The 26,042-nt window shown below is 38.3% G+C and overlaps 1 protein-coding gene across 1 annotated transcript; it reads right to left on the minus strand.

The window, feature by feature from the left end:
* Positions 1-1,832: 1,832 nt before the first annotated feature.
* Positions 1,833-25,813, minus strand: LOC306886382 (mitotic deacetylase-associated SANT domain protein-like). Its single transcript, XM_079443433.1, has 12 exons — positions 24,236-25,813; positions 22,110-22,406; positions 18,821-19,175; positions 18,052-18,118; positions 15,918-16,060; positions 15,649-15,752; positions 11,579-11,654; positions 11,052-11,140; positions 9,402-9,548; positions 9,188-9,310; positions 8,540-8,745; positions 1,833-3,174 (listed from the first exon to the last, which is right to left on the minus strand). The coding sequence occupies exons 1-12, from the start codon at positions 25,703-25,705 to the stop codon at positions 2,952-2,954; spliced, it is 3,300 nt and encodes a 1,099-aa protein (XP_079299559.1). The 5' UTR covers positions 25,706-25,813; the 3' UTR covers positions 1,833-2,951.
* Positions 25,814-26,042: the final 229 nt, after the last annotated feature.

Genomic DNA, 26,042 nt, shown 5'->3' on the forward strand with positions numbered 1-26,042 from the left:
CATCCTCCCCAAATACTGTTACAAATATGGTCATGTTTGTGTTTTTTCCTTATTTATTATTCTAAAACACATGATAAAAACACAACTGAAACACAATAAGTTATACTGTAGTAAAAAGCACTTCAGTTCTTTCCACAGCCATCATTAGTGTACAAGCCCCTATGAAAACAGCATAGAAAGTGTGCATACAGTTTTAGAAGCCTTTTTCATATTTTATATTCCTCTACAGAAGAATTTCCCTTGGCTGAATGAAAGACAGAAACGGGAGGTGCACTCTTACGACATTCTCCAAATTAATTTCAATATTCATAACAAGAATAACAAAAAGCTTGGCTAAATCACTGACAAATGCCCGTATCTTCATATTAGAGCAAATCAGTCTTTTCACATATATTAACAAGTATATATATATATATATATATATATATATAAAAAGACATTAAATAGTCTATGAAGCTTCTTTTTCTCACTTGGCTTTGAGTTTGAAACCGTTTTGAATATTGGTGCATGAACTACACACAACCACGCATGCACACCCATGCAAATAAACAAACACACATGCATTCGCACGCACGCACACACACACACGCTGCATAGAAGACTTCTGTGTTGTCAGCAATAATTGGAGCCGTTACTGTTGGCTGTGAATCCCCCGTGTGCCTATCCTTTAAAAGAAGACTCTGTTGCCATGGAGACAAAGCCAAGTGCTTAAGTGTTTGGCCAGTAGAGAGAAAGAAATCCGAGCTGCTCGCAACTGCCCTTAAACTCACCAACCATCACATCTCACATTTGTTCTTACACTAAGTTGATTATCTAATACTTTTGTTCAAAGATGCTAAAAAAAAAAATTGGAGTGGGAGGGAACTCCAAATTCCCACTATTGCTATTGCACTTACAGTGTGATTTTATAATCACACTTTCAGCAAATATATGCCATCTTCACTTAAACACAGGTAGCAAATGTCTAAAACAAAGTCAAATGAGAAAAAGAACTGCACCCCTTCCCTCTACCGAAAAAACAACATTATAATAAAACAGTACAAAGCTAATAGTAACAGTAATGATAATAACAATAAATGATATCAAGCATAACCATTATAATCAGCGGAGTATAAAAAAGAACTTTGTAAAAGTGATTGTCATGTAAAGATAGAAAGTGTCAAAAACATTGAAGGCATTAGCGAGGTCACCGTTTTAATGAAAGGAAGAGTTCATTCAAAATTGAAAATGCTGTAATCATTTACTCACACTCATGTCTTTCCAAACCTGTATGACTTTCTATACGATGAGCATCAAAAGGAGATGTTAAGTAGAATGTTGAAGCTGATCATTTTCATGAAATGAAAGTATATAGTAAAATTAGGGCAGCTGTCAAGCTTTAATCATTTTAAAAAGCATCATAAGTTTCCATACAACTCATGCACTGTATATAGTCTTTTGATGGCATGCGATACATTTGTTACATTTTTTTGAAGTCATAATTCACTAAAACTACTACCATAGCTTTTATATCCCATGTGTGCATATCCATGTTTAAAGTTGGTACTGTGCAGTGTTATTTTAGCATAATTTATATACCATTGTATAACATATAATGCTATGCAAGTATTGTATTTGAATATTTTGAACAACTTATTTTTATATTTTCAGTTTGAATTAAAGTGCAAGTACTTGTTACGTTTTTGTAATTATATATATATATATATATATATATATATATATATATATATATATATATATATATATATATATATATATATATATACACACACGCATATAAATAAATATACACAAAATTTTTGTACTTTATCTTAACCTCTTTTCAGTTTTTTCCCAGTTTATGCATTTTTTTTCCTTTTTAAACCTAATATATATTTTAGCTTTAAATTAGGGCTGTCAAATCGATTAATCGCATATAAAATATATACATGTATGTGTATGTGTATTTATATATGCACATAAATACACACTGCACACACACACACACACACACCTATTATGTAAATATATTATGTAAACAAACTTTTATTTTACATGGGATTAATCGATTTGACAGCCCTACTTCATATCACTTAAAGAAAATACTTTTTTGTTTGTATTTTAAATAACTCAAGATGAGTCAAGATTTCATTCTATTTCTTTGACAAACCTATTCATAAGACTTGGAATATAGCATAATAGTTCTTTGGCGTACTTTTATGATGTTTTTTTAATTTGTCCTTTTTAAAGACTGAAAGCCCTTAGGCAACCTTTGAGAAAGAACAGCACGAACATTCTGCTAAACGTCTAATTTTTGTGTTCTGAAGAAAAAAAAAAAGAAATGACATGAGGGTGAGAAAATGACAGAATTTTCCATTTCAGATGAACTTCATCTTTGAGATACTCAAAACAGAAAGCCCAAAATTACAGCACTGGAGATCAAGACCAGGCGTACAAGCACAGTTGTGCAAGCGTTTGGCAGTCACGTGGAAGAGAAAGATACCATCGTTTTCATTTTGAAAGAGGAGGAAAAGACTAAACACACACACACACACTTGCTTCTGTGTCCTTCTACATCCACAGCACTGAATCCATAATGGTTCGTTTCACGGGAGAGCAGTGAGCGAGTTCTGTGCAAAGACCCTGGATAGATGTGCTGCGGTCAGATCAGTGTGTGTAGGATGAGTCCAAAAGTGCATATTATAGACGCACACAAACACACACTTTCACACTGAGATGGCATGGCTTACACTCCCAATAGCCCTATATCTGAACATTAAGCCCCTGAATGCTTCTACAGCATCGGTCTCCATCTTTGTCCGTCTCATGTACACGTAACACACATACGCACTCACACAAACACTCTACGGGAGTGAGCCAGTCCCTGAAACTGTTCTTTTGGGATGGGTCTTGTTGGCTGGTAAAATAAAAATAAATAGTTTTTTTCTCGGCCATTCGAAAGAGATTGTTAGCTAGGGCCAGTCTTCATCATCTGCATCCTCTTCCTCCGAGGAGTCGTCGCTGCTGGCTCTCCTCGTTCTGCTCTGATCCCCCATCGCTCCGTTCTGCTGGGCGGCCAACAAGGCGGCTGCCGCCCGCTGCTCGGCCTCCCTTTGCCGGAGTGCAGCTGCCTTTTTCTCCGCCTCGGAATGACTCTTCATGTGGGCACTGCGGCTCTTCACTTTATAGAAGATCCTGGAGAAAACACAGTGTTCAGATCTTTAGGTCAGTGATTTGAACAAGAACCAGATCAGATTTTGTGAACTAGATTAACTGAACCAGATCAGTCAGATTCATGGGTTAATCATTTAAAGTGGTTCAATTCATTGCGAATTCAAAAGAATGATTCATTCAAGTGTCAGACATGCAGAGTCAGTTGAACTCGAGAACCAGATCATCTGGATTCATGAACAAATCATTTAAACTGATTCAATGCAAAGATACAAATTTCACTGGAATTTCGCATAAAACATTTGCGAATAAAGCACCGTTTCCATCCAACGAGTCAAAGAGAACTAAATCGTCACTTCATGATCAACTAGCACTATCACCAAGAAAAGTAGGAAAAGCTACTTAATATAATAATTTTTCAAATATGATGAATTACTTGCGCCTCAGAGCGAGAAGACAAAACACAAATACTGCTATTGCTTTCGGAGGTGTATGCGTGCTGTTTAGAAACACAATCGACAATTATACAGAAATACTTTGATGACAGATTTGGCATTTCAGAACGACCAAACCAACATTTCAGATGCTGTGCAATGAGATCGGTCTGCTGGTTAGTCAAGTTATCCCGTCCCATCACGCAAGTCACATGAGATTTTTAATGCGCATGGTGGAATTTATTTGTTTCCATCGTAGTTTGTGCATTTTTTTCTTAGCGGATATAAAGTTTATCCTACTCAATTGTGCTTATAAGTTTTTTAATGCACATTTTTACAATTTATGCGCATCTTGGCGTTTCCATCAAGCATTTTTTAGACAACATTCCAAAATGCGCATAAAAATAGGTGGATGGAAACATAGCTAGTAAGCTGAACCTAGGAACTGGATCAGTCAGATTTGTGAAAATAAATCATTCAGACTGGTAACTGGATCAAATAATTCATTGCAAAGATCTGACTCAAAAGAATGAGCCGTTCATAGGGTTGGGAATCGAAAATCGATTCCGAATCCAGAATCAGATACTTAAGGTCAAGAATCAGATACTTGTTGTCAAATTAAAATTTCAATTCCGCTTATCGCTTTTTTTTTTTTTTTTTTCATCTGTTAGGACCGGTGTGGCCTAGCGATCTGCCAGGACTTGCTCGCTAATCTAAGCGCTACAAAGTGTCGCTGCATTTGCGATCAGAAGCCAAAAAATACTAAGTATAATATCTGTGATCGCTAAACATGTTGCAAGAGAGGTGTCACCACCAACATGACATTAATTTAATAGATCGCGAAAATTATACAAACACCAACGTGATTCTATTCCTAAATTACAATAATTCATCCGTTTCATTCCTCAACCTTTGACGTGTGCGATCACAATGCTGTGATCACTTGGTTCGTCTGTGCAGCGTACGATTACACCAGTGTGATTTGAACATTTAAATCTGCATTCGCGCTGCTGCTGACCTAAAGAGAGCAGCTGTCATGTATATGAATGAAACAGCTTCACAGTCTTTTCAACCACACACAGTATCATTATTTCTGTTACAAACATTCAAATCACAGAAGCACTGTTATAAATATATATCCTTTTGAAAGTAATTTGACACTTCAGACGAAGATTTATCGATTACATTGTTACGCTAGTAGGTGGCAAAAAGGGTCTGTTAAAATGTATTTGTCTTTGAAACAAGAGATTCGTTCAAGGACGCTGATTCATCCAGTAATGAAACCAGTACATCCTGAGTGAGTCATTCATAAATTACATGTGATTTTGTTTAATTGTCTACTATTTTTTTCTTCAGGATCATGAGAACCACAACTTCCATTGGGAAAAAAAGAAAAAAAAAAAACTACATTTATCCAGAATCATGCATCATGCAGGCTCTTAAAGAGTCAAGTTTTTATGTAGCCTGTTGATTTTTGTTCATGGTATTCAGCTCCAATAAATGGTTTGCAAAAAAGAGACGCAGGATAAATGTTTGATATCATCATTTAATCACATTGGAATCGAAACGAATCGGAATTGATAAGCAGAATTGGAATCGATAAAATTCAAGCGATACCCAACCCTAGTCGTTCACGAATCAGACATGCAGATCATCAGAGTCAGTAAGCTAAACCAAAGAACCAGTTTGTGAATGCATTATACAGACAGGTTTTGGAAAACTGATTCATTGCAAAAATCCAAGTAAAAGGAATCATGTGTTCACAAATCAGACATGCAGATCACAGAGTTGCACACAAGAACCGGATCAGCCGGATTCGAGAATGAATCACTCAAACTGGTTTCGTAAACTTGATCAACTGATTCATTGCAAGGATTTTGTTCATGAAATCAGGAAAGCAGATTATTTAGTCAATGAGTTAAACCTGAGAACCAAATCAGCCGGTATCCAATGGTAATACAATGGTATCCTCATTTACCATAGTACCATGTATGTACTATAGTATATGAATATGGTGATAATCCAGATACTGCCACTGTACTTCATAGTAAAAAATAAAAGAGCATACGTGTGTATTCAAATCACACAGACGCTGATATGTACGGATCAGAGAACGTGGCATTCAACATCTCCATGAACTTGGTTGCTAAGAGACTGCTGATTTTAACAATCTGACTGTTGCCATGGATAAAATCTCCAATCAAAATCAGATGTTGCCTTTTTACTGCTTACTACTAGCCTGATCCCTGACGCATGTAACGCCTCAGAGCAGACAAGCTTTACTGCTTCCTCGTCTTTGTATGAGCAGCTATGTATCAGCTGCGTGAAACGACCACACCGCCAGTGCATGTCGTCTAGTCATATGCACAACTCACCAGTGTTGAGGAAGCTAGTTTTTGAAACGGCAGCATATATAAAATAAGTTGTTGTTTATATTGTTATTTTCAAAAGCAGTAAGTTTAAGACGAACAGCAGCATTTAACCTAAGCACAAGGACTTGTGTCCAACAACTAAATCTCTGAATAATTTTTGAATCAACAGGTTCATTTACAGGAACCACTGAAATTAATCTTTCCAATGCTGCATAAGTGAAAAAAGGCCTTTATAATTGATTATTACCTCAGTTTGCTTGACTCTAAAGCTGAATACACAGTAACACAGAAACTAAAATATTTTGTCAAGTTACATGCTACTGGTTGGCAGGGGTGGATAGACTACGGAAATATTCTACTCAAGTAAAAGTACCATTACATTAATGAAATTTTACTTAAGTACAAGTACCAGTCTAAAAATCTACTCAAGTAAAAAGTAGCTCATTTAAAATGTACTAACGGTGAGAGGGACGCAAAAATGGGATAGTCCAAGGGTGTCAAACTCAGTTCCCGCAGGCCACAGCCCTGCACAGTTAAGATATAACCCTAATTAAACACATCTGATCCAGCTAATCTAATCATATTTGAAAACTACATGTTATGTGTGTTGGAGCAGGGTTGGAACTAAACTCTGCAGGGCTTTGACACCCCTGGGATAGGCCTATAAATCTCAAACTAGTTGTTTTTCATTAGAATAATAAGACAATTGGGCTGTTACCAAACAAATTAAATCAGTATCAACAAAATTCATCTTTGCAATGCAGAGGAAACAGAAGCTTCATCTGAAGTGGCATTTAGATGTATTTACACACTGTTTAATGCAGGACATGAATGCATTTAGCCTGTAGTTACAAATGCACAAATAATGTTTTTATAAATAAGACATAAAATGTTGAATACTCGTTTGAAATTATAAAAAAAAAAAAAAAAAAAAAAAAGACACTTTAAATGTGAAATTAAAACCGCCAGTAGGTGTCAGCAAGTCACTGTTAATAAGTGAGTCACTGCGATTGAACCGAATCATTTAAACGGTTGATTCATTCAGGAACGAAACACCATCATTGCTCAGAGATGCAAAACTGTGCTGTGGTGGCTGTTTGGATTTATTTATTTTTTTTGTCGAAATTGAGCAAAAACAGGCATTACGCTGTCTAAAACGCAAGTCTCTTCATTAACTTCTTGTATTTTTAACTGTTGTAAAAAAATCTATGTAATCATGCTGATTTTTGGGGAAAACAAATGGCACTCTTCATGTGATATTGATTTACTATATGAAATGATACAAATGTATACATTTTCTGCCTCCATATCTTAAATTTTGTGATCATTTTAAATGCATTTTTACAGACTGAATCACGCAGTGAAAGAATACACTCTAAATGTGAGCGCACTAGTCTAATCTACTAGACTTCACACATGGTAGGAGTGTTTTGTTTGGTTTTTGGCAAAATACTGATAATGTCAAATCGCCCATAGTTAAAACAACAATTATGATGTTAATCGCAGACAATATAATATATATATATATATATATCACATCCTGCACCACTGTCTTTTTGGCTAACTTGTGCAAAACCTTTTGCTAAACTGTCAAAGCTTCATTTTAACCACCAATGCAAAGATGAAAGTATTTACCTTCTCTACATGCTTGTGAAGGGGTGATGTCGAGATTTTATAAGCTTCTAGTTTGGTCTCCCTAGGCAATAATAGAGCATAAACATGGCCAGGGGTTCACTTCATTTCCTTCGAGTTCAACTTCAGCCGAATACGACGGGGTTTTCTTTTTCAGCTGGGTTTGCACCATAACGCCCGTCTTGTTCGTCTGCATCTTTCTTGTGATTTTAACGCCAGTTTGTTCTCCTGCCCTTTATTTACTGCAGTAGTCTCCAGGGAGCGTTTTTTTTTTGCGTTTTAAAATATAGCGAAGTACAATACTTCAAACAAATATACTTAAGTAAAAATATACTTAAGTAAAAGTTTAAAAATTACTTTAAAAAGTAGAAGTACACAAAAAAGCTACTCAATTACAGTAACGCGAGTAAATGTAATTCGTTACTTTCCACCTCTGCTGGTTGGAGAAACTAGCTTGTTACTGCTACACTGTTGTGAAAACACCTGAACTACTGTCACACTACTGAAAAATGTGGTTAAATTAGTACTGTCGCAACTTTTAGTTGATTACTCCCCAGCATTGCATTGTGAGGTTTAGAGAACATAATAAACACGAAAATGTAATGGCATAGAACAACAGGGATAAAATACATAAATAAAATAATGAATTAATGATGGCATAAAAATAAGGTAAATTTACAATAAATATAAATGAACAAATAAATGTAAATTTAAATACAGAAACAAATACAAGGTAAATGTGAAAAATAAAATAATTTAAATAAGATACAAACAAATGGCAAATTTGAATAAAAGAACGAATAAATAAGCAAAACAAACATTTTAAATTAAAGTAAACCTAAAATAAATAAAAGGTAAGCTTAAGTAAATAAGGCAAATAATAAACAAAAAAGTGGTACACTATTATCATAGTGAATTGCATAAATTGAGTGTTTATCCCAATAAACTGACCTGCCACACTTCTTGCAGGGGAATTCACCCTCTTGGTTTGTTTGTCCCTTTCCTGTATTGCTAGTGCTTTTCCGGCCAGTGGTGTCAGAGCGGGATTTAGATGTTGGTTGTGGTGGAGGAGGAGGAGGAGGAGGATGACTGGCCCTCAACGTGGACAGATTTCTAGTGCGGTCTTCCTGACTTCTTAAGACCAAGATGGCAGCAGCCTAACAGGAAACAAATGATTACTTAAAGCAACCACAGCTCAATGCATACAGATATTAGACACAGGGAACTTCCTCTGTGATGGCTGAGAGGTGGTGTAGTGAAGGAGAGCTGGTTCAAACCCATGTAAGAGTTTGCTATAGTGCCATTCAGCAAGTTAACTGCAGGTTACTCCAGCAGGATTGTCTCTAATATTTGGACAATATTAAGTGCACTATGCACTGGAAAAATCATTTAAGCCTGTAATGAGGTATACCACTAGATGGCGCTATAAATAGCCTACTGTGCTGAACTACACATGACTAATGTCTATTGCAGACCTGTTTTCTTATTATTTCAAGTAGGTCAGAGCTGGGCACGAACATTGGAGAACTGCAGATGTAATTTTCTGTAGGCACCATGCATTTTTGCAACCTCATGCAAATCAAATCTCCCAAAACTCACATTTTCAGTGGCCTGTAGCGATTGCGTCACCCTGCCCGGGCTGTTTTCTTGTTTCCTGTCACATGACCCTTCCCACTTCCTGCTCTCCTCGTCTTCTTTCCGTGATTCTAATTTCTGTGAGCTCTGAAGGAGAAGAAACATTTTGATGCTTCTCTGGTTTGTAGGCCATTAAAACAACCCAGGTACATGTAGACACAAAGCTACAGGAACTCACTTTATTGTCCACTTCCTCCTCTGTTGTGGGTTTAGTGTCTGGTGGCTCTGCTTCTCCGTATACGAGTGTTCCGTTCCTGCCGATCTTCACCTGCTTCTTATACGTGTAGTAGAACTCCACACACTGAGCCACTGTCTTGGAGCTCACCTTCAAGTCAAACATCAACACAAACCATCATTACCAGAATTCACGAACTGGAACCCATGCAAAACTTGCCATCGTAGGGCTAGGCTGTCAGTGGTGGTTGTTAGGGTGATGCTATGCAGTATGTATGCATGTTAAATGCATTACACGTTGTTAATAACAACAAATGGAATATATATATTTTCTTTCTCTTTGTATTTTTATAGCAATATGGAACAAGATTACCATAATTAAAATCAATGAGATAAACAATTTAGATGAAAAGTAATCCAACAGTAATCTAATTATGTGACCTAAAATTTGTAATGTAATGGATTATGTTACTAACTACAATTTGTATCATGCAATTTGAAAATCAGTAACAATTACAATTTGTAAGTAACCTACCCAGCATGTTAGGCTATTGCTAGAATGCTTTAGTGCATTGCTATGTGGTTGCCAGAGCGTTCTATTTGTTTAAGGCGTTGCTAAGACTTTCTGCTTGGTTGCCAAGACATTCCTAGCATATTTTAGTGCATAGCCATGCAACTGAAAGGGATTTTCAGTGTTACGGCCTTTTCACACTGAACGTGAAAATTTGGTGCAATGACGCTTTTAAATCGAAACAATAAATCCCTATGGGGTCATTCACACCAGACGCGATCATTGTAGCACGAAAAAGTGAGGATTTTGTTTTTGTCCTGTGTGCCGATTTTTTACCCAGTCGCTCCACGACGAAACGGACCGTCCAATTAGATTTGTGCTAAGATCACATGCCCAGAGCAGCTGCTGTTGCACAAAAGGGTGAGAGTGGTGGCGTTGTTTCGAAAACCAGTGTAAACAATCACAAAAGAAGAGTATTCTGAGGGAGAAGAGGATGCGTTCTTGTTATCACTGGTATCTGAGAACAGATTAAATCTCACATGTTCTTAATACAGAATATAGAATTTCTATTAATTCTCTACAGAATGTGATCTGAAGAGCACCGTCTGTTTTCTTCCACCTGCGTGATTGTTAGAAGTCAGATCATACCTCCATTTGAGTTTTAAGATGTATTCTTGTGAGCATTATAGATAATGAGTTTCTTTATTTACCTTAATTTAATGCTGTATATTGAGCAGCGGACCATATACGAGATACATATAAGGAAAAATGCATTGCTGGTTAGCGCCACCTAGTGTGCAGGCGTGAATTAGCAGAAGGCATCAACTGTTTCGCGCTCGGTGTGAAAGCACTGTTCATCAGCGATTCGCCTCAATTTTATCACGTCGCACTCAGTGTGAAACAGCCTTTAGGACGTTGCTAGGATGTTACAGGTGGATGTTAGACTAATGCTAGGATGTTTTAAGTGTTTTATAGCATTATTATGCATTTACTTATGGTGTTGTAGTTTGTGGTTAAAGTGTTGCTATGATATTCTAGGTGGTTACTTACTAGTAGAAAGTCAAATGGGCCCAACTGTCTATTATTTGTGTGGGGGATTGACACTCATGTTAGGTTTTAACAGGTGTTCAAACCTGTACGTACCAGTTTCTGGACCATGAAAAAGTCCTTCTTGTAGGCAGTAATGCCTTTGTTGAAGAAACGCCGCTCCTCTGGCGTCCAGCTGTCAGAGCCTGTGCGGGACAGACAAGCGGTGCACGGAATCAGATAGAGGCTGCTGTCCGTTTAGCCTATCCTCTTAAAGAGCACCCCCACCCGCTAACACAAACACATCCGCACACAAAAGGACAGAGAGGGGATGAACAGCCAGCACACACATATCCAGACAAACAATGATACCGCTGTCTTCTCCTAGGATTTAACAACATGCCACAGACACACTCCCCCTACTCTCCTCCTGTACTCTACCCAGCAACCCACTCAGTCACCCAGCAATCTCTCAATCTCCTCAGCTGCTTTTGTTTATAACTGAGACACAGAGCATGGTTTGGAATGCCAGCGCAGGGGCTGACTGGGTACCGCATGCCGTACGGATTAACTCTCATCACCTCGGCCATTAAAAAAAAGGGTGAAAGAAATAGAAAGTGTGCTTGATAGTGAAGGGGACTTACCAGAGTAGTGGTAGCCAGCCAGAGGGTGCGCTTTGGGAAAGATGGGGTTTTTTAACAACAGAAGGTTGAGGGATCCCTGAAAAAATGAAAAAGAAAGTGAAATTAGCATGTTTGAGGAAGCAAAACTGGCTGCGGTGTGTGATGTGTTTTGGCTGAAAAGACAGTCACAAGTTAGAGAAACACAGGTCAGGGCATGTTATGCCCTAGAGTGGATATGAAGAGATTAATGAGGGCAGGAGAGATGCAATTTTGCAAGACCATCGCTATAGCCTTAAACATGTGTAAAAGGCTTTTGCTGAAGGCGTTTAACCCAGCTGTGCAAGTCGCTGGATAATCCCTCTTGTTCTCTCCGCCTTTCTCCACCATACAATCTCTCAGGGTACGATAAATCGAGGACACCATAGTCTTTTCTGGGTCAACGAGCTCGAACGTGAGTTTTTTTCTGATTTATGGCCCTTTTTCGACTTTTAATGATCTGGACAACCAAAATTCAACATCTCGCAGCATGTGCACTTTATATCGAAGCCCCAAAAAGTATCTGGACACTTCAGCCATATTTAAAAAAAGATATAAAAAAAAAATAATAATAATATATATATATATATATATATATATATATATATATATATATATATATATATATATATATATATATATATATATATATATATATATATATATATATATATATATTGCACAAAAACACAAAAATAAAATATCATCAAATAAATTAAATTAACTGGAAAAAAATTGGTCTGTGGTTAGTTATTTTCTCATTTAGCTATATCGTATGAAACAAAAATGCATAAGTAATACCACACTGAAAAAGGCCATTAAAGGATTAGTTCACTTCCAGAATAATTTTTTTTTTTTTTTAAGTTTTGAAGAAAAGAAATTAAAGTTTGAGGAAAACGTTCCAGGATTTTTCTCTATATAGTGGACTTTAATGGGGATTTTTGAAGGTCCAAATTGCAGTTTCAATTCAGCTTCAAAGGGCTCTACGCGATCCCAGCTGAGGAAAAAGGGTCTTATCTAGTGAAACAATCTGCCATTTTCTAAAAAAAATTAAAATGTATACACTTTTAACCACAAATAATCATCTTGCACTAGCTGTGCGATGCGCGTCCATGACTTCACGCATTACATAATCAGGCTGGAAAGGTCACGTGTCGTTAATTCTTCGTCTGTTTAATCCGGTTCAAAAAGGTAGGGTAGGACGAAGAACTCCATCTCATTTTTTCATCCAACTCCAAAATCTCCTGACATCGTAGTTTTAATTTTTTTTGTATAGGGCAGTTGTCTTTCTTTGCACGTTCGCTTTGTAAACACTGGGTCGGTACTTTGCCCACGTCACACGTGAACTTTCCAACTTGACTACGTAACGCGCGAGGTCAAGCTAGATCAAGACAAGCATTTTTCGTTAAAAAGTATATAATTTTTAATTTTTTTTAGAAAAAGGACCGATTGTTTTGCTAGATAAGACCCTTATTCCTCAGCTGGGATCTTGTAGAGCCCTTTTAAGCTCCATTTAAACTGGATTGGTCCCTGTTGAAGTCCACTATATGGAGAAAAATCCAACCAAAATCCTCAAACCATTTCTTTTCGACTGAAGAAAGACATGTACATCTTGGATGTCATTGGGGCAGAGTAAATTATCATGAAAATTTTATTCTGGAATTGAACTAATCCTTTAATAAGATTTGGACTATAGCGGTTGTTGGAGACATTAAATGTCACAACACTGAGCAGGAAATGCATCTAGTCGGCTTATATGACCTCGATGCGTTTATACTCATGCTCTTACAAACTATTCTAACTCAAACTCTAATTCAAAGTTATTTCTGGTAAAAAATTAATCAGTGCTATAAAATATAACACATAACATGACAGATCTCATCGCAGGGCCAATCTGTTTGCGATTTAAATTTGCTGCTGAACCCGTCAGACCTATTACCATACCTGTTAATGTGTTAAAATATCTACATCAAGACCATGTTAGCTAGTGGTTAACAAAAATGACTCACCTGCATGAAACACAAAGCAACAAACAACTTGTAATCACAAAACATAAGATGCAACAAGATAAAACTATTAAAAGCAACAACATGAAACCAATTGTCAGTGCATCCCTCTTATCACTGATGCTCAATAAACACCACAAACCTCACAAAGAGTCGAGCTGACTTTCAGGTTCTGCAGAAGAGCTTCACATGTTATACGAACCACAAAGCAGCAAATAGCTTGTTATTTTGCAGTGTAATTTGCTCAGAAGCACAACGCACATGATGTAATCATCTTCAGTGTGCCGTTCTGGACATGAGCCTGTGATTGACAGGTGGTTGCTATGGCGGCAGAGTGACAGCTCAGCAGTAAGCGGCTGGCTGCTGTGTTGTTGCAGCTGCTGGCTCAGCTGAGCGAACGATGAAAAGAATCATATCAAAACACATGCACCATTTGTGTTTTCATAAAACAGGGGTCATCAATTAGCAGGCTGCACTGGTTTAAATAAACTAGGGCTGCCAACAGATGAAACATCTGATTCTATTACATGATATGCTGTTTAGAAAAATCACAATTATCAAGTGAATCACAATAAATATTTTCAAAAAGTAATAAATATTTTTTATATAAATCTATGTTTTTATCTTATCTATATTTCATTTAATGAAAAAGATGCATTTTAAAATGTACAGTACTTACACGAGAGTCATAATTACTAGTTATGGTCCCTAAGATGTATATAAAGTTGGATATAATTTATTTGGAATGATTGGATTTGGGAGGGGGGCAACACATTAATTTAAAAGGAACTTAATTAAATATATGCCATTGTACTGTATATCACAGCAGTCTCAGTGAGAATTTAGTTAAGCATTTTAATTCTAAATAAATTAACACGTAAAAGTATTACAGCACTTGCTCATTTAGGGTAGTATTTGTGTATATATTATCATTAGATAATGTATTATGGATGAACATGAATTAACAATGAACAATTGTATATTCATAAATTAGCATTCACTTAGATTAGCAGCCGATAAACTGAACCTGTGAATTATTACCAATATTTACAATAAATGTTTCCTTTTTTGCTGAAAATTTCCTATTTTCATCAAAATATACAAACTGAAGCTTAAAGGTCTTTACAGCGACCCGTCAAAATAAACGTTTGGTCTAACTTGAAGAAACTGTGACAGAACTACTACTAATAAAATTACTATTAAAACATTATTTTTAAAGACTATTTACCAGAAAAAACATAGGTCACAACATATTTATGAAAATCATAAATGTTTTTTTTTTATAAAATCAATTATTTAGAGATGCTGAAACAATTAAAATGCAATCCAGAAAATCAATGGAAAACACAGAATTTGGTTAAAATAAAACAAAATTGAGAAAAAAAAAAAAAAAGTATTTCATTAAACCTTAAAAATGTTAAACTTGTAATAAATTGCTGTTAAATTGTGCAAGTTTCATGATTTCAATTAATTAGACATGCTTTTTAATTAATACAATTTAATTTAACCATTAAAACAGTCCAGAAAAATGAAAACGGAAAAAAATGGATTCCAGAACATTTAAAATGGATAAAACAGAATTTAGGAAAAAATAAATAAAACTGAATTTGGGGAAAAAATAAAACCCATTTCACAGGGCCCTAAGCTTTTCTTATGCATGCTGGCGTGTGAAATGCTGTTGAAAGAAAAACTGTAATTTACATGCACACTTTCCATGTGCGTGTAATGCGTTTGCACACATCAGTCACATCAACACTTTGTTTTTTCAGGCTCTGCAATACATAATTCTACATAATTTCATTTCAAATTAGTAAGATGATCCCTAAACTGATATTTCCTGTCAGAGATGTCAACAGAAATCCTTAGAGGACTCAAAAACAAACTGCTCATTCAGATATAGTCTACTCATATGACAAACCCTCCATCTATTGCTCTCAGAGATCAGCAGTTTAAGAAAAGGAGCAGTGGGGCGTAAGCAGCTTTAATTGGTACACAATACAGCAGGAAGTGCACTTAAAATATGTCAGTGTGCTACTGCATGACACTCACCATGATGTCACCCTTGCATTCATACAGGCAGTGCATGGCCAGTTCCTGATTGGTCCCTCCTCCGCGCAACGCACTCGAGCACGCCAGGTGCATGAGGTCATCCACTGCAGGGACACACAGAAGGTCCAGGAAAGACATGGTCATGCAGATTTCATTTAAATAAGGCAAAATTGCAGAACATACTCCTGCAACTTCCTTTCATTCAATTTAATGAATTAAAAAAAAGTGTTAAAAAAAAAAGTTAATGTGGTATTGTGTAAGTTGTAAACCTCTTTGCTGTTGCTCAGTGTTGGCCACTAGGTCAGGCAGTGGCGCCCACACCAGGTCAGCCTTGTGTAGGTCGTGCTGCACTGCGGAGCGCTCTCTCAGCTCTGGGACCTCTGCCTGATAACGCAATCCAATGTTTATCCGACTGCAAGAGAGAGTGAACATATACAGGCTGCTGTAGCAATCCGAACTAAATGAATACAATTTTTAAAACCGTATAGTCCAAAAGCATCAGACCACTAGCGAAAATGTTTATATTCTGCATTTTTAGAATTTTAAATACTCTGATTCTTTTTAATAAAATAAATTATTTATTATTTAAACTACTATATTATTAACTAAAAGGGATAGTTCGCCCAAAAATGAAAATTCTGTCATTAAAGGAATAGTTCACCCAAAAATGATTGTTGGTCCCCATTGCCGTCCGTAGAATGGAAAGAAATACTATGGAAGTCAGTGGGGACCATCAACTGTTTGATTACAAGCATTCTTCAAAATATCTTCTTTTATGTTCAACATGAGAAAAAACACTTTAACGTTGTGGTACTCTCGTCAATGTGCTTCAGAAACTGACACGGAAGAGAATAAATTGTTTGAATTAAGTTATTTTTCTTTTCTTTGTGCACAAAAAGTATTCTCGTAGCTTCATAAAATTACAGTTGAACTACTGATGTCACGTGGACTATTTTAATGATGTCCTCATACCTTTATGGGCCTTGAAGGGTCAGAAAGCTCTTGGATTTCCTCAAAAACATCTTAAAAACATCTTAACTTAATTTGTGTTCCAAAGATGAACAAAGGTCTTACGGGTTTGGAACGACATGAGGGTGAGAAATTAATGACTGAATTTTCATTTTTAGGTGAACTATCCCTTCAACAATTTGAGAAAAAGACTAACAGGAAGTTTGTGCAAAACCTAATGAGCACTATTTGAGAAACATCTCCAAAAGCCTCCAAAAGTGGACAGGGGTCATAAGACCTACTGGCTAAAGGGGAATATTTGTGGTTCAAAGTGTATAGGAAGCTAAACATGAGGCACAAATTAGTGCTGCTACTGAAACATGTCTATGTAATGAGAAATTCCTGAGAAACGATCGCATTCCACTTCAGGTCAGTCCACAGGTAGTTTGTGTTGTTTCTAAAAGGTGTCTGGTTCACTAATCAGAACCATTTAAAGACTAGTAAAGTTGTTTCAGAATGCCGTTTCAATTAATTTATTGCTCATCTCATTGTCAGCTCCTTTTTTTGAGAACTCCAGCATTCACAAGAGTAGATTTTGACCATGGGTATTTGCATAAAATTAACACCCCATGTTTCTCAAAGCCAAATGTTCCAGTATCTGACTGCCAAGGTCTGGGGATAAGGCAAGACAGACTGTGTTTTATTATTTTGTTCCAGGATGTGCTTTCGTGGTGCATTGGCCAACTCCAAAATGAAGGGATCTGCAGCCATTCACTGTGTATGTAAGAGCAAAAGAATTTCAAACACTGTTCTGACCATTAGATAAACCAGCTGGAACCAGTCAGAGAAGATATCCCATAGTTCTCTCTGTTCAGCCACCATCCCCCACCTACTCCGTTCTTGAAAACATAGCTCTGAAATACCCCATGTATGATCCAAGAAACCCACTGAGATGTAATTTCCCTTAAACATACTACCAGATCCACTTGTGCATGACATAACAGCTCCCCAACCAACTCCACTGTTAACATACAAGCTAAAACCATGAACTTTGCATCTGCAGTCTACAGTTTCAACTTACAATCAAGTAATTGCAACATAACTGTTTACACCAAATGCATTAGCAGTGTGTGCTGCAGCATCTTCAACAGCAGGCTCAAATTGTGCTTTCACACGGTCAACGTTTATGCTGTGTAAAGCTGCAGCTCTGTACAGAAAATAAAGTGATTTCTGGGCTGCTCCATTGAGTATTGTCTAATAAATGTGAGAAAAACCACCAGCTATTCTGACTGACTTTCAGCCAGCTGAATTAAATCTAGTAAGCAAGTAGCAAAATAAAAAAGGCAAGGTTAACCAAGTAAAGAAAGTTATCATTTGGCCATAAGCATTAGCTACTTAAAGAAACTTGTGAAGCGTAATATGTGGGGGTGTTATTTGAATAGCATATATACTTACGGCTCAATGCTGACAGGTGTAGCCTCACTCATAGCAGAGAGAACTGGTGGGGTTATATCACTGCTGTCTGGACATATACAAACAAAAAGACTGTACTTAGTCGCAAAGTAAACAGTGTTTCTTAATATATGTCCTCCTATTCATGATATGCACATCAATTATGTCTAATTACATAAATCCTGGCTTGTTAGGACATATATCTTAGGCATACTAAGTCTGTTCCAAACCCTAATGAGGCACTCACTTACAGCATTTTAAGCTGTTACAAACAGTAGGCAGCTCAGTCTACTTCATTTTCCTCAATATTTTGGGTAGCAAATTCTAAGGCAGCATAGCATGTCTCCTTTGCTAAACAGGTAACCCTATCGTGCATTAAGAGGAGCTTAGGAGACAAAATGAACATAAAATGCTCAACTTTGTCCTTAAAAACTCAATTGCATTGAGTATTGAGAATATCAAGTTGATAGCTTAACAACTTATGCTAACATAAAGCTTCATTGGAATCAACTGCTCATCAAGTTAGATGTGGAGCGCTACTTGTGTGATGCACATGGAGTTACTTATAAAATTGTATTAAGTTAGGACTCTGTTTTAGAAGGTAGCTGGCTAGGCAGCCTACTAGGGTTTGGAACATTACTTAAATTTAGGTTTTTGGTTGTCATTTTAAGTCATTCAATTCTGAACAATGAATCTAAACCAGAATTCTATTTTAGCTTGTATTTAACTCATTTGATTAACGCACTTTGTAGAGACAGTAAAATGAACTCACTGGATCGCAGGAGGCTACGGGTGGCAGATTTGGGAGTGGCGGGTGGGGGCAGCCCTTGATTATTCGCTGCTGCAGCGGCGGCGGCCGACAGGAAGGTGGAAAAGTAAAGACCCGAACCCTCTCGAACTGGACTGAGGATGGGCGGGGGAGTGTAAGGCGGCATGTTGAGGGGGTTGTCGACCAATCGGACAGGTGAACGTAAGTGGCTCTGGTAAGGTGTGATAGTGGAGTAGGCTGGTGGGGCAATAAAAGTTCCAAGTTTGGGTGGGGGTATAAAGAGCGGTTCTGGACGAGGACGTCGTTTGGCTTTGGTCGATTTGCCGTCAGCTTCACTTCCGATCTCTGCTCCACCGTTCTGTAAAATAAAAAAAACTAGATGTTGGCAAGCCGGGTAGTGCAGAAACCCCTTTAAAATACATACACCATATGCAATCTGGATGATCTTGGTGAGTCTTGTCAGATCTCATAAATGTGGTAGTGAAATAGGGTGGGGAAATGTTGGATTAGGGTGCAGAAAATGGATTGGGGGGGGGGGGTCGTCAGAAATTTGCGGATTATTGGGGAATTTTAATCTAGGTTTTAAGAGAGGGGGATGAAATAGATAAGTAGGCAAAGAGAAAGAAAGATCATGGGCATACAAAACTATATTTAAAGGGGTCATGAACTGAGAAACCTAAATTCCCTTGATCTTTTGACATGTAAGAGGTCACTGTACTATAAAAACATCCTGTAAGTTTCAGAACACAAAACTTTCTCAGTCTAAAAAAACAAATGTTTTTCTTAGTTAAACACTTATTTTTGGCAAACAAAGTGCTGCACAAGACAGGTTTACTGTTAAAATTTAAAAGAAAACAAATGCGATTAATCCTTTAAAAATAATTTTATTAATAATTATTATTAGTAGTAGTATTGTTGTTACATGGAGTCTTATAGGGGATCTATTATGCAAAAATCACTTTTATAAGGTGTTTGAACAGTTGTGTAGCCGCAGTGTGTGAAAGCAACCAGCCTATAAATGTTAAAAATCCACCAACAAATTTTTTTATAAAACCAATAAATCATGAACAGTCTCTCCAAATGAGCGGTTCACGTCACAGAGGGGAAAAAGTCCCGCCCATTTGTGACGCTCTCTGCCCTATTAGCATAAACACTGCCCTGAGTGAGAAGCTGCGGTCCGCCATTACTGGAGATATATACAATGTTAGCACCAAAGAGGCTTTACAAGTGTTGTGTTTTGGGATGCACTAATGAACATAGGAGTCGCCATAATCTCCCCTCATCTGAGCCGAGGACACTGTGGTTAAATTTCGTTTTCGAAGGAAATATCACAGAAAAAAAAAAACTGTAACGTCCCCTATATGTTTAATAATCAATACCAATGCTTCGTGCGCGAACATCAGCTCCAGACAAAGTAAGTATCATACATTTGTTTTCCAAATTGCCTTTCTGGAAGAGCTTCTTGGCGCTCTGCAAGGCTAATTGCTAAAGCTACCATTGTCTCTGCCTGTTTTCACTGATGTTGCCTTCAAGTGCTAAAACTTAACTTAAAGGGGTCCTATTATGCTTTTTCACTTTTTGAATTTTAGTCAGTGTGTAGTGTGTATGTTTGGGCATAAAACGATCTACAAAATTACAAATCTCAAAGTCCACTCCAAAGGGAGATATTTCGGATTTTAAAAATCCCTTTTCAAGAACTACAACGAACGGCTTGTTTGGACTAAAAAGTTGTTTTTCTGTATTTGTGACATCACAAATTGTAAATCCCGCCTACGAAATTTGCTTGGCGGGTGGGGAGAACGCTTGGTTGAGCACTGCACATTTCAAAATCGAAACCAAGTGCAGGTGTTTTTATATCACTGTATTTCTGATGGATACCAACAGTTTTCAGAAAATTTTGGATGTCATTTTCATTTCATCTTGCATATAATGTCTGCTAAAGCAGCGTTTGTGAGCAGAGCTCTGTTTTGTGTACAGCGTTACCGGGGAAATCGCGATCTCTCCCGCTCCAACAGCGCCTCCCCACTGGTAGAGAATTAATTTACATATATGTGCGGCCACAAATAGTGCAAGTCTGTGGGACTATAGTATAAACAAATTCAACTGTATAACAGTTTCAGTGCAATTCATGTTATAATGTTAGAATTAAAGAACAATAAACACAATACATATTACTGTTGCACTTATCTGTACATAGTAAATGCAGTTATTTTTAAGCTGTTGTTGACATCCCATCTAAAACGTGATTTAAAAACAAAAAAACAACAAAAACATTACCACTTTAATATGTCTTGCCATTTCCGTGCGTGCAAAGGTTCTGCACGATCCTCTTGTTCAATATTCTTGAGGTCTGACTTGATATGGCAATATTGACAAACTTGCTGTTTTGGCAAGGGGTGGGGCAATACTGAAACGCCGTCTAAGCTGTTTGCCAATCACAACGAACTGGGACAGCTAACCAATCACAACATATTTCGTTTTTTGGAAGGCGGGCCTTCATCAAATCCAGAAATAATCGAGCCGTTTGTGTCAGGCTGAGGAGAAAGGTATTGTAATAATGTAAATTGTGTGAAAAATAATGCGATTTTCGAACCACCAAGCATGAGAGCATATTCTAGTACACCCCCCAAAACAAAATCAAGACTTTTTTAAAGGGGTCCTATTGTGCTCTTTTACACTTACATACACGCTTTGGGGACATCAGAGACTTATTTTACATCTTGTAAAAAGGGGTCCCCTTTAAGGCTGCACAATAGTAATATATTTCTGTCAAAGTTTCTTCGTTAAACCAAACCTTTATTTTGACGGGTTGCCGTGAAGAACTTGCAGCTGCTGTATGCATGTGATATGACGGTAGTCAATTTAAACAGTAAAATGCTAATGAAGTGACTCTCAGAGCAGCTGGATATTATATTTGTGTGTTCATAGCAGCATATAATGAGTTAGCAGAGGCTGAAAACACTGCGAGCGTCGTCCATGCTTTAGTATGTGTGTAGAAAACAAAACAGTGCATCTGCACTATCCACCATTCATTCATTGCAGAAATCATGGAGCCGTATGAGAGATGTCAAATGCTTCAGCAGATTTGTAGTATTACTATAGCATTTCACCTGAAATTAACATTGCTAATCACGCATATTGCTTTGTTCTTGTCAACAGTATCTCCGCCATGATAAGCACTGAATGAATGACAGGCTTTCCGTTGTAACATCGTGCAAGGTAAATAAATAAGAGGGTGACATCTCATGACCCTTTTAATGTTTTGATAAGATTGGCTAGCATGTGAACTCACCTGGCCTGTGCTCTCAGACAGAGAGTTCCTCAGTGAACGTCGTCGAGTGACAATCACTGAAGTCTTGTAATCAGAACAGCTCATGTCATGGGTGCTCAAAGGCCGTGAAGGCCAGCTAGCTTGCTCATGATCCGGGGACAAAGAATCAGTCTGCTTCACTGGCACAGAGACTGGAATGACCAATGGCATGAGGCTGTCATCTCTGGGCCGCTTGGCACTCACCTGATCCACCTCAGCTGCCCCTCGACCTGGGCCTGTTGGGGCAACAGGGGGGCTCCAGGGCCTGTGTGGCTCTTGCTGACAACACACATGATTAACACAGTCAAATTAATGGTTCAACAAAAGTCCTAAGTCTCAGCAGAGTGCATAGTTCCTACGCACTGTAGACATAATTGTTATGCATGAAAGAAACGAGAGAGCTCTTAAGAGCTGATAAGATATATTAGTACAGGAAATGAGGTTAGCTCAAGACTATTTTCAAAAACATCCTAATGAATCTACTGCGACCTCATTTCTGCTCCAGGAAGAAACATCTTGCCCTGCAGACCAGCAGCAGACATATGTATAGATGTATAGATATTTGTCACAAGTGATTAACATAATGGCATGCCAGCACAGGACAATACCTCCATATAACAGACTCTCCTGTGGGTATGTTAAAGATTAGAGAATGGGTTCCTTCTATGTTAGGTTTACTGAACTGCATTCATACTTCTCCAGGAACTTTAAAAAAAAAAATCTTAGTAATCTTAGGCACTCTTAGCAATTTCACAATGCCTGCAAATTTCGAAACCTCTTTGAAAAAAATTAAAATAAAAATTATAACACAATGATCTTGGAGTCAGAAAAAAAAAGCATTCTGGGAGGAGCACCAAACCCATGTTTCCCTTATTGTGAGAGCAATTCCTGTTTCTCCTCATTGCTAACTCTAAGCAAAGCACGATGAGAGCAAAGAAAATAAAACTACTGAAACTTCATTGACATGATGTGGAAAAATGCAATGCAATATGCGTCACTACTACCATGCGTCTAACTGGAAGTTGCATGAAAATCTAGAAATCCCGGAGGATGTGGCCTGTCATATCTGAACTCCAGCCTTGCTGGAACCGCTAAGGTATTCAGCTTAGTACATGAAGCCCTTGCAGCTCACTCACCCTTGCGCAAGAGCTGTTTTTCAGCCTACATTTAGAGTAGGGGAGGTTTAGAGGCATAAAGTGTCACCTGAGACCAAAAAAAAAAACACCTCACTGAGTTATGTACCTATTCCTTTCGAGGAGCTGGAATCAGCTGACCTGAGATTTGCTTTTTACTGGACCGTTCTTTCTGTTCTGTACGTTATCTGGTCCACAGATCAACCGTATATGTACACACACCCACCCTTTCTTTGTTATCATCCATTGGACGTCTTAAGGGAGTGCTGCTGTCCTTTTCAACGGAAGTTTATGTAACAAGGAAAAGCAGAGTGAACTAAATAGCACGGCCCAGAAACACTTAGATACCCTCGTTGAATTTGACTGCTAATTGCGCTAATTCTCTATGCGCAGTAAAAGAATGAACAAACTAAGTAATTAACACTAGTCCATATAAGCAGCATCTACTGCAAGAGGATGAAATCTCGTAATCTCTCATTCTAAAAAAATAAGTGACTCAGTGACACTGCAAAATCAAAATTAGTTATGCACAGAGCTGTGCTTTTGGGCTTCGACAAAAGAAAATGCAGCTCTTTATTTATGTACATCAATGTTTAGGCATCCTCAAGAGGGCCAGTGGGCTGAGGGTGGGGTGCACATAATGGTATTTGTATGAGGAGTCCGTCAGGAGATAGTGGTGTCCAAAAGCCTTTTTTTTGGCTCGAGAGATCATGTGACTTAATGGCAACAGTCAGTGCCTGTACTAACTTTACACTCCCCTATCAACTGAGGAAGCTGCAGAACCTGTATGCATTTGAAACAAGTAGTGCATCCTCACTGCACAGCTTTAAGAAGATAATGATGTCAACTTCCCTTGGCTAAGGATAATTTGTCATCCTTAAATCACAGACCAACTTTGTCAAAATGAATTTGCAAAACCACATTGTATTTTAAGTTCTACAACATGTTTGACTGAAAAACAGTCAGTTGTCTTACCTTGCCACTATGTGAGGGAAGAGATTCCCTTTCCGAAGCCTTCTGAGCCAAGGTTTGCAGGTTGACATCTTGCGACACCCTCCTCTTACGTCGTGTGCTCTGGATTACACCTGTTGGAGCGGCCCGGATGTCTTGCACCGCACTGGTCTCAGAAGCACCATTCTGAGAGCCTTGGGTGTGGAGATCAGTTGGCATGACAAATGGGTTATCTGAGGCAGGGCCTCCACCCTCTTTTGAAAGCCGACGTGATCTCCGGGGCCCAGGCTGTTGGGTCTCGATGGATTGCTGGGGGACAGTTGAGGGAGGCTGAGGAACAGAGTCTTGAGTCTGTGTTGACGGGGGATCAGTTGTCTCTTGGGACTGTCCTGGTAATGAGGGCGGATGCTGATCAAGTGAAGAAGCATATGGCTGCTGGCCATCAGAGTAATTTTCCAATACATGCTGGTTCTGAAGAGGTTGCTCAGATTTTTGCTGCTGCTGTACCATGTCTTGTTGCGGTTGAATCTGTTGCATATGTTGTTGTGGAGGTTGCTGTTGCGGAGTCTGTTTTAACTGCTGTGCTTGTTGCTGTAACTGTGATTGTGATATCGGTTGTGGCTGTTTTTGATGCTGCAGTACCTGCTGTTGCTGTACTTGTTGTCGTATCTGCTGTTCCAGCTGCTGCCGCTGTTGGAACATTATTTGCCGCTGTTGCTCCTGTTGCTGTAGTTGCTGCAGTAGTTGGGAATTTGTCTGTGTACTGTAATTCAAATTTGGCAAAGTCCGATTGCCCTGAACTACCTGATAGCATCCCGCTACCAAGTTCTGCTTGGGCTGTCCGAAAGCTAACTGAAAGGGTTGCAGCACAGAATTCCCAGGGTTGGACTGTCCATGCTGCTGCGGATTTAACATTCCAGGCTTTTGTGTTTGCTGAAAGGCCTGCTGCTGTTCCCAGTCCATGCCTCGGCCAGATTTGGTCGTATCCCTAAAGGTCTCTCCACTTAGGTTAGCCACTTGTTTTTCAGTTGCCCTAATAGTCGATGGCTCAGGTTGCTGCTGCTGTACTGACATGCCCTCATGCATCTGCTTTGCAAAAGCAGCCTGAGTCCCCAGGTAAGGGCTAAAGTTCTGGGACCAATGGGTCACACCCTGTGACCAATTGTTTGGTCGCTGTTGAGGCTGCAAAGGTAGGCCTTGGTGTGACCACTTCATGGGCATCATCTGTTGGTAGTGCCCACGGCTTTGATCACTCTTCTCTGGGCTGAAAATGACAGAATTGAGGTACGTATGTGGTACTTCTGCATTCTGGCTTTCCACACCTCCACTGTCATTATGGCATGGCCCTGGGGGAGGGACCCCAATGCCATAGTAGGGCTCTGTATGCTGAAAGACCTCTTTCATCGCCACACCCTGATCGTTAAAGAAAGTGATGCGCTTGCCCGTTCTCTTTGCGTTTGGTTTCGGTTGAGGTTGCAAACTCATGACTTTCATGAATATAGATTCTGAGGAGTGGTGGAGTGGGAGGTTAAGGAGACAAGAGTTCAATTTCCCAAACCACACAAAGTCGTCTCTGGTTTAATGAAAAGTCTTAGAGTATCCTCTAACCCTTGATTGGTTTAATGACCGTTAATGGTCATCCAAACCTACTCAGCATGGTAGGAATGCAGGTAAGCTTTAAAAGAAAAAACTGCAGCATCTCCTTTTCAGAAATAATAGTTTCAGAACGATGTAGTTCAAACATGTCCATTTGCTTTTTTCTTCACTGCCAACTTTTCCGCTCCTGGGATGTCAAGCTGGGTTGAGAAGTCTTTAGGTTAACTTGTTGCTC

This window comes from Barbus barbus, assembly GCF_936440315.1.
Source record: "Barbus barbus genome assembly, chromosome: 20".
Classification (NCBI taxonomy): Eukaryota; Metazoa; Chordata; class Actinopteri; order Cypriniformes; family Cyprinidae; genus Barbus; species Barbus barbus.

Bases quoted from the DNA above. Each gene is read 5' to 3' on its own strand.
- LOC306886382 (XM_079443433.1), bottom strand. From the start codon at position 25,705: ATGAAAGTCATGAGTTTGCAACCTCAACCGAAACCAAACGCAAAGAGA. The intron at 19,176-22,109 runs GTGAGTTCACAT...TTTATTTTACAG, and splicing joins TGTCTGAGAGCACAGGCCAG to AACGGTGGAGCAGAGATCGG. The intron at 18,119-18,820 runs GTGAGTTCATTT...GTATATGTCCAG, and splicing joins CCGTAGCCTCCTGCGATCCA to ACAGCAGTGATATAACCCCA.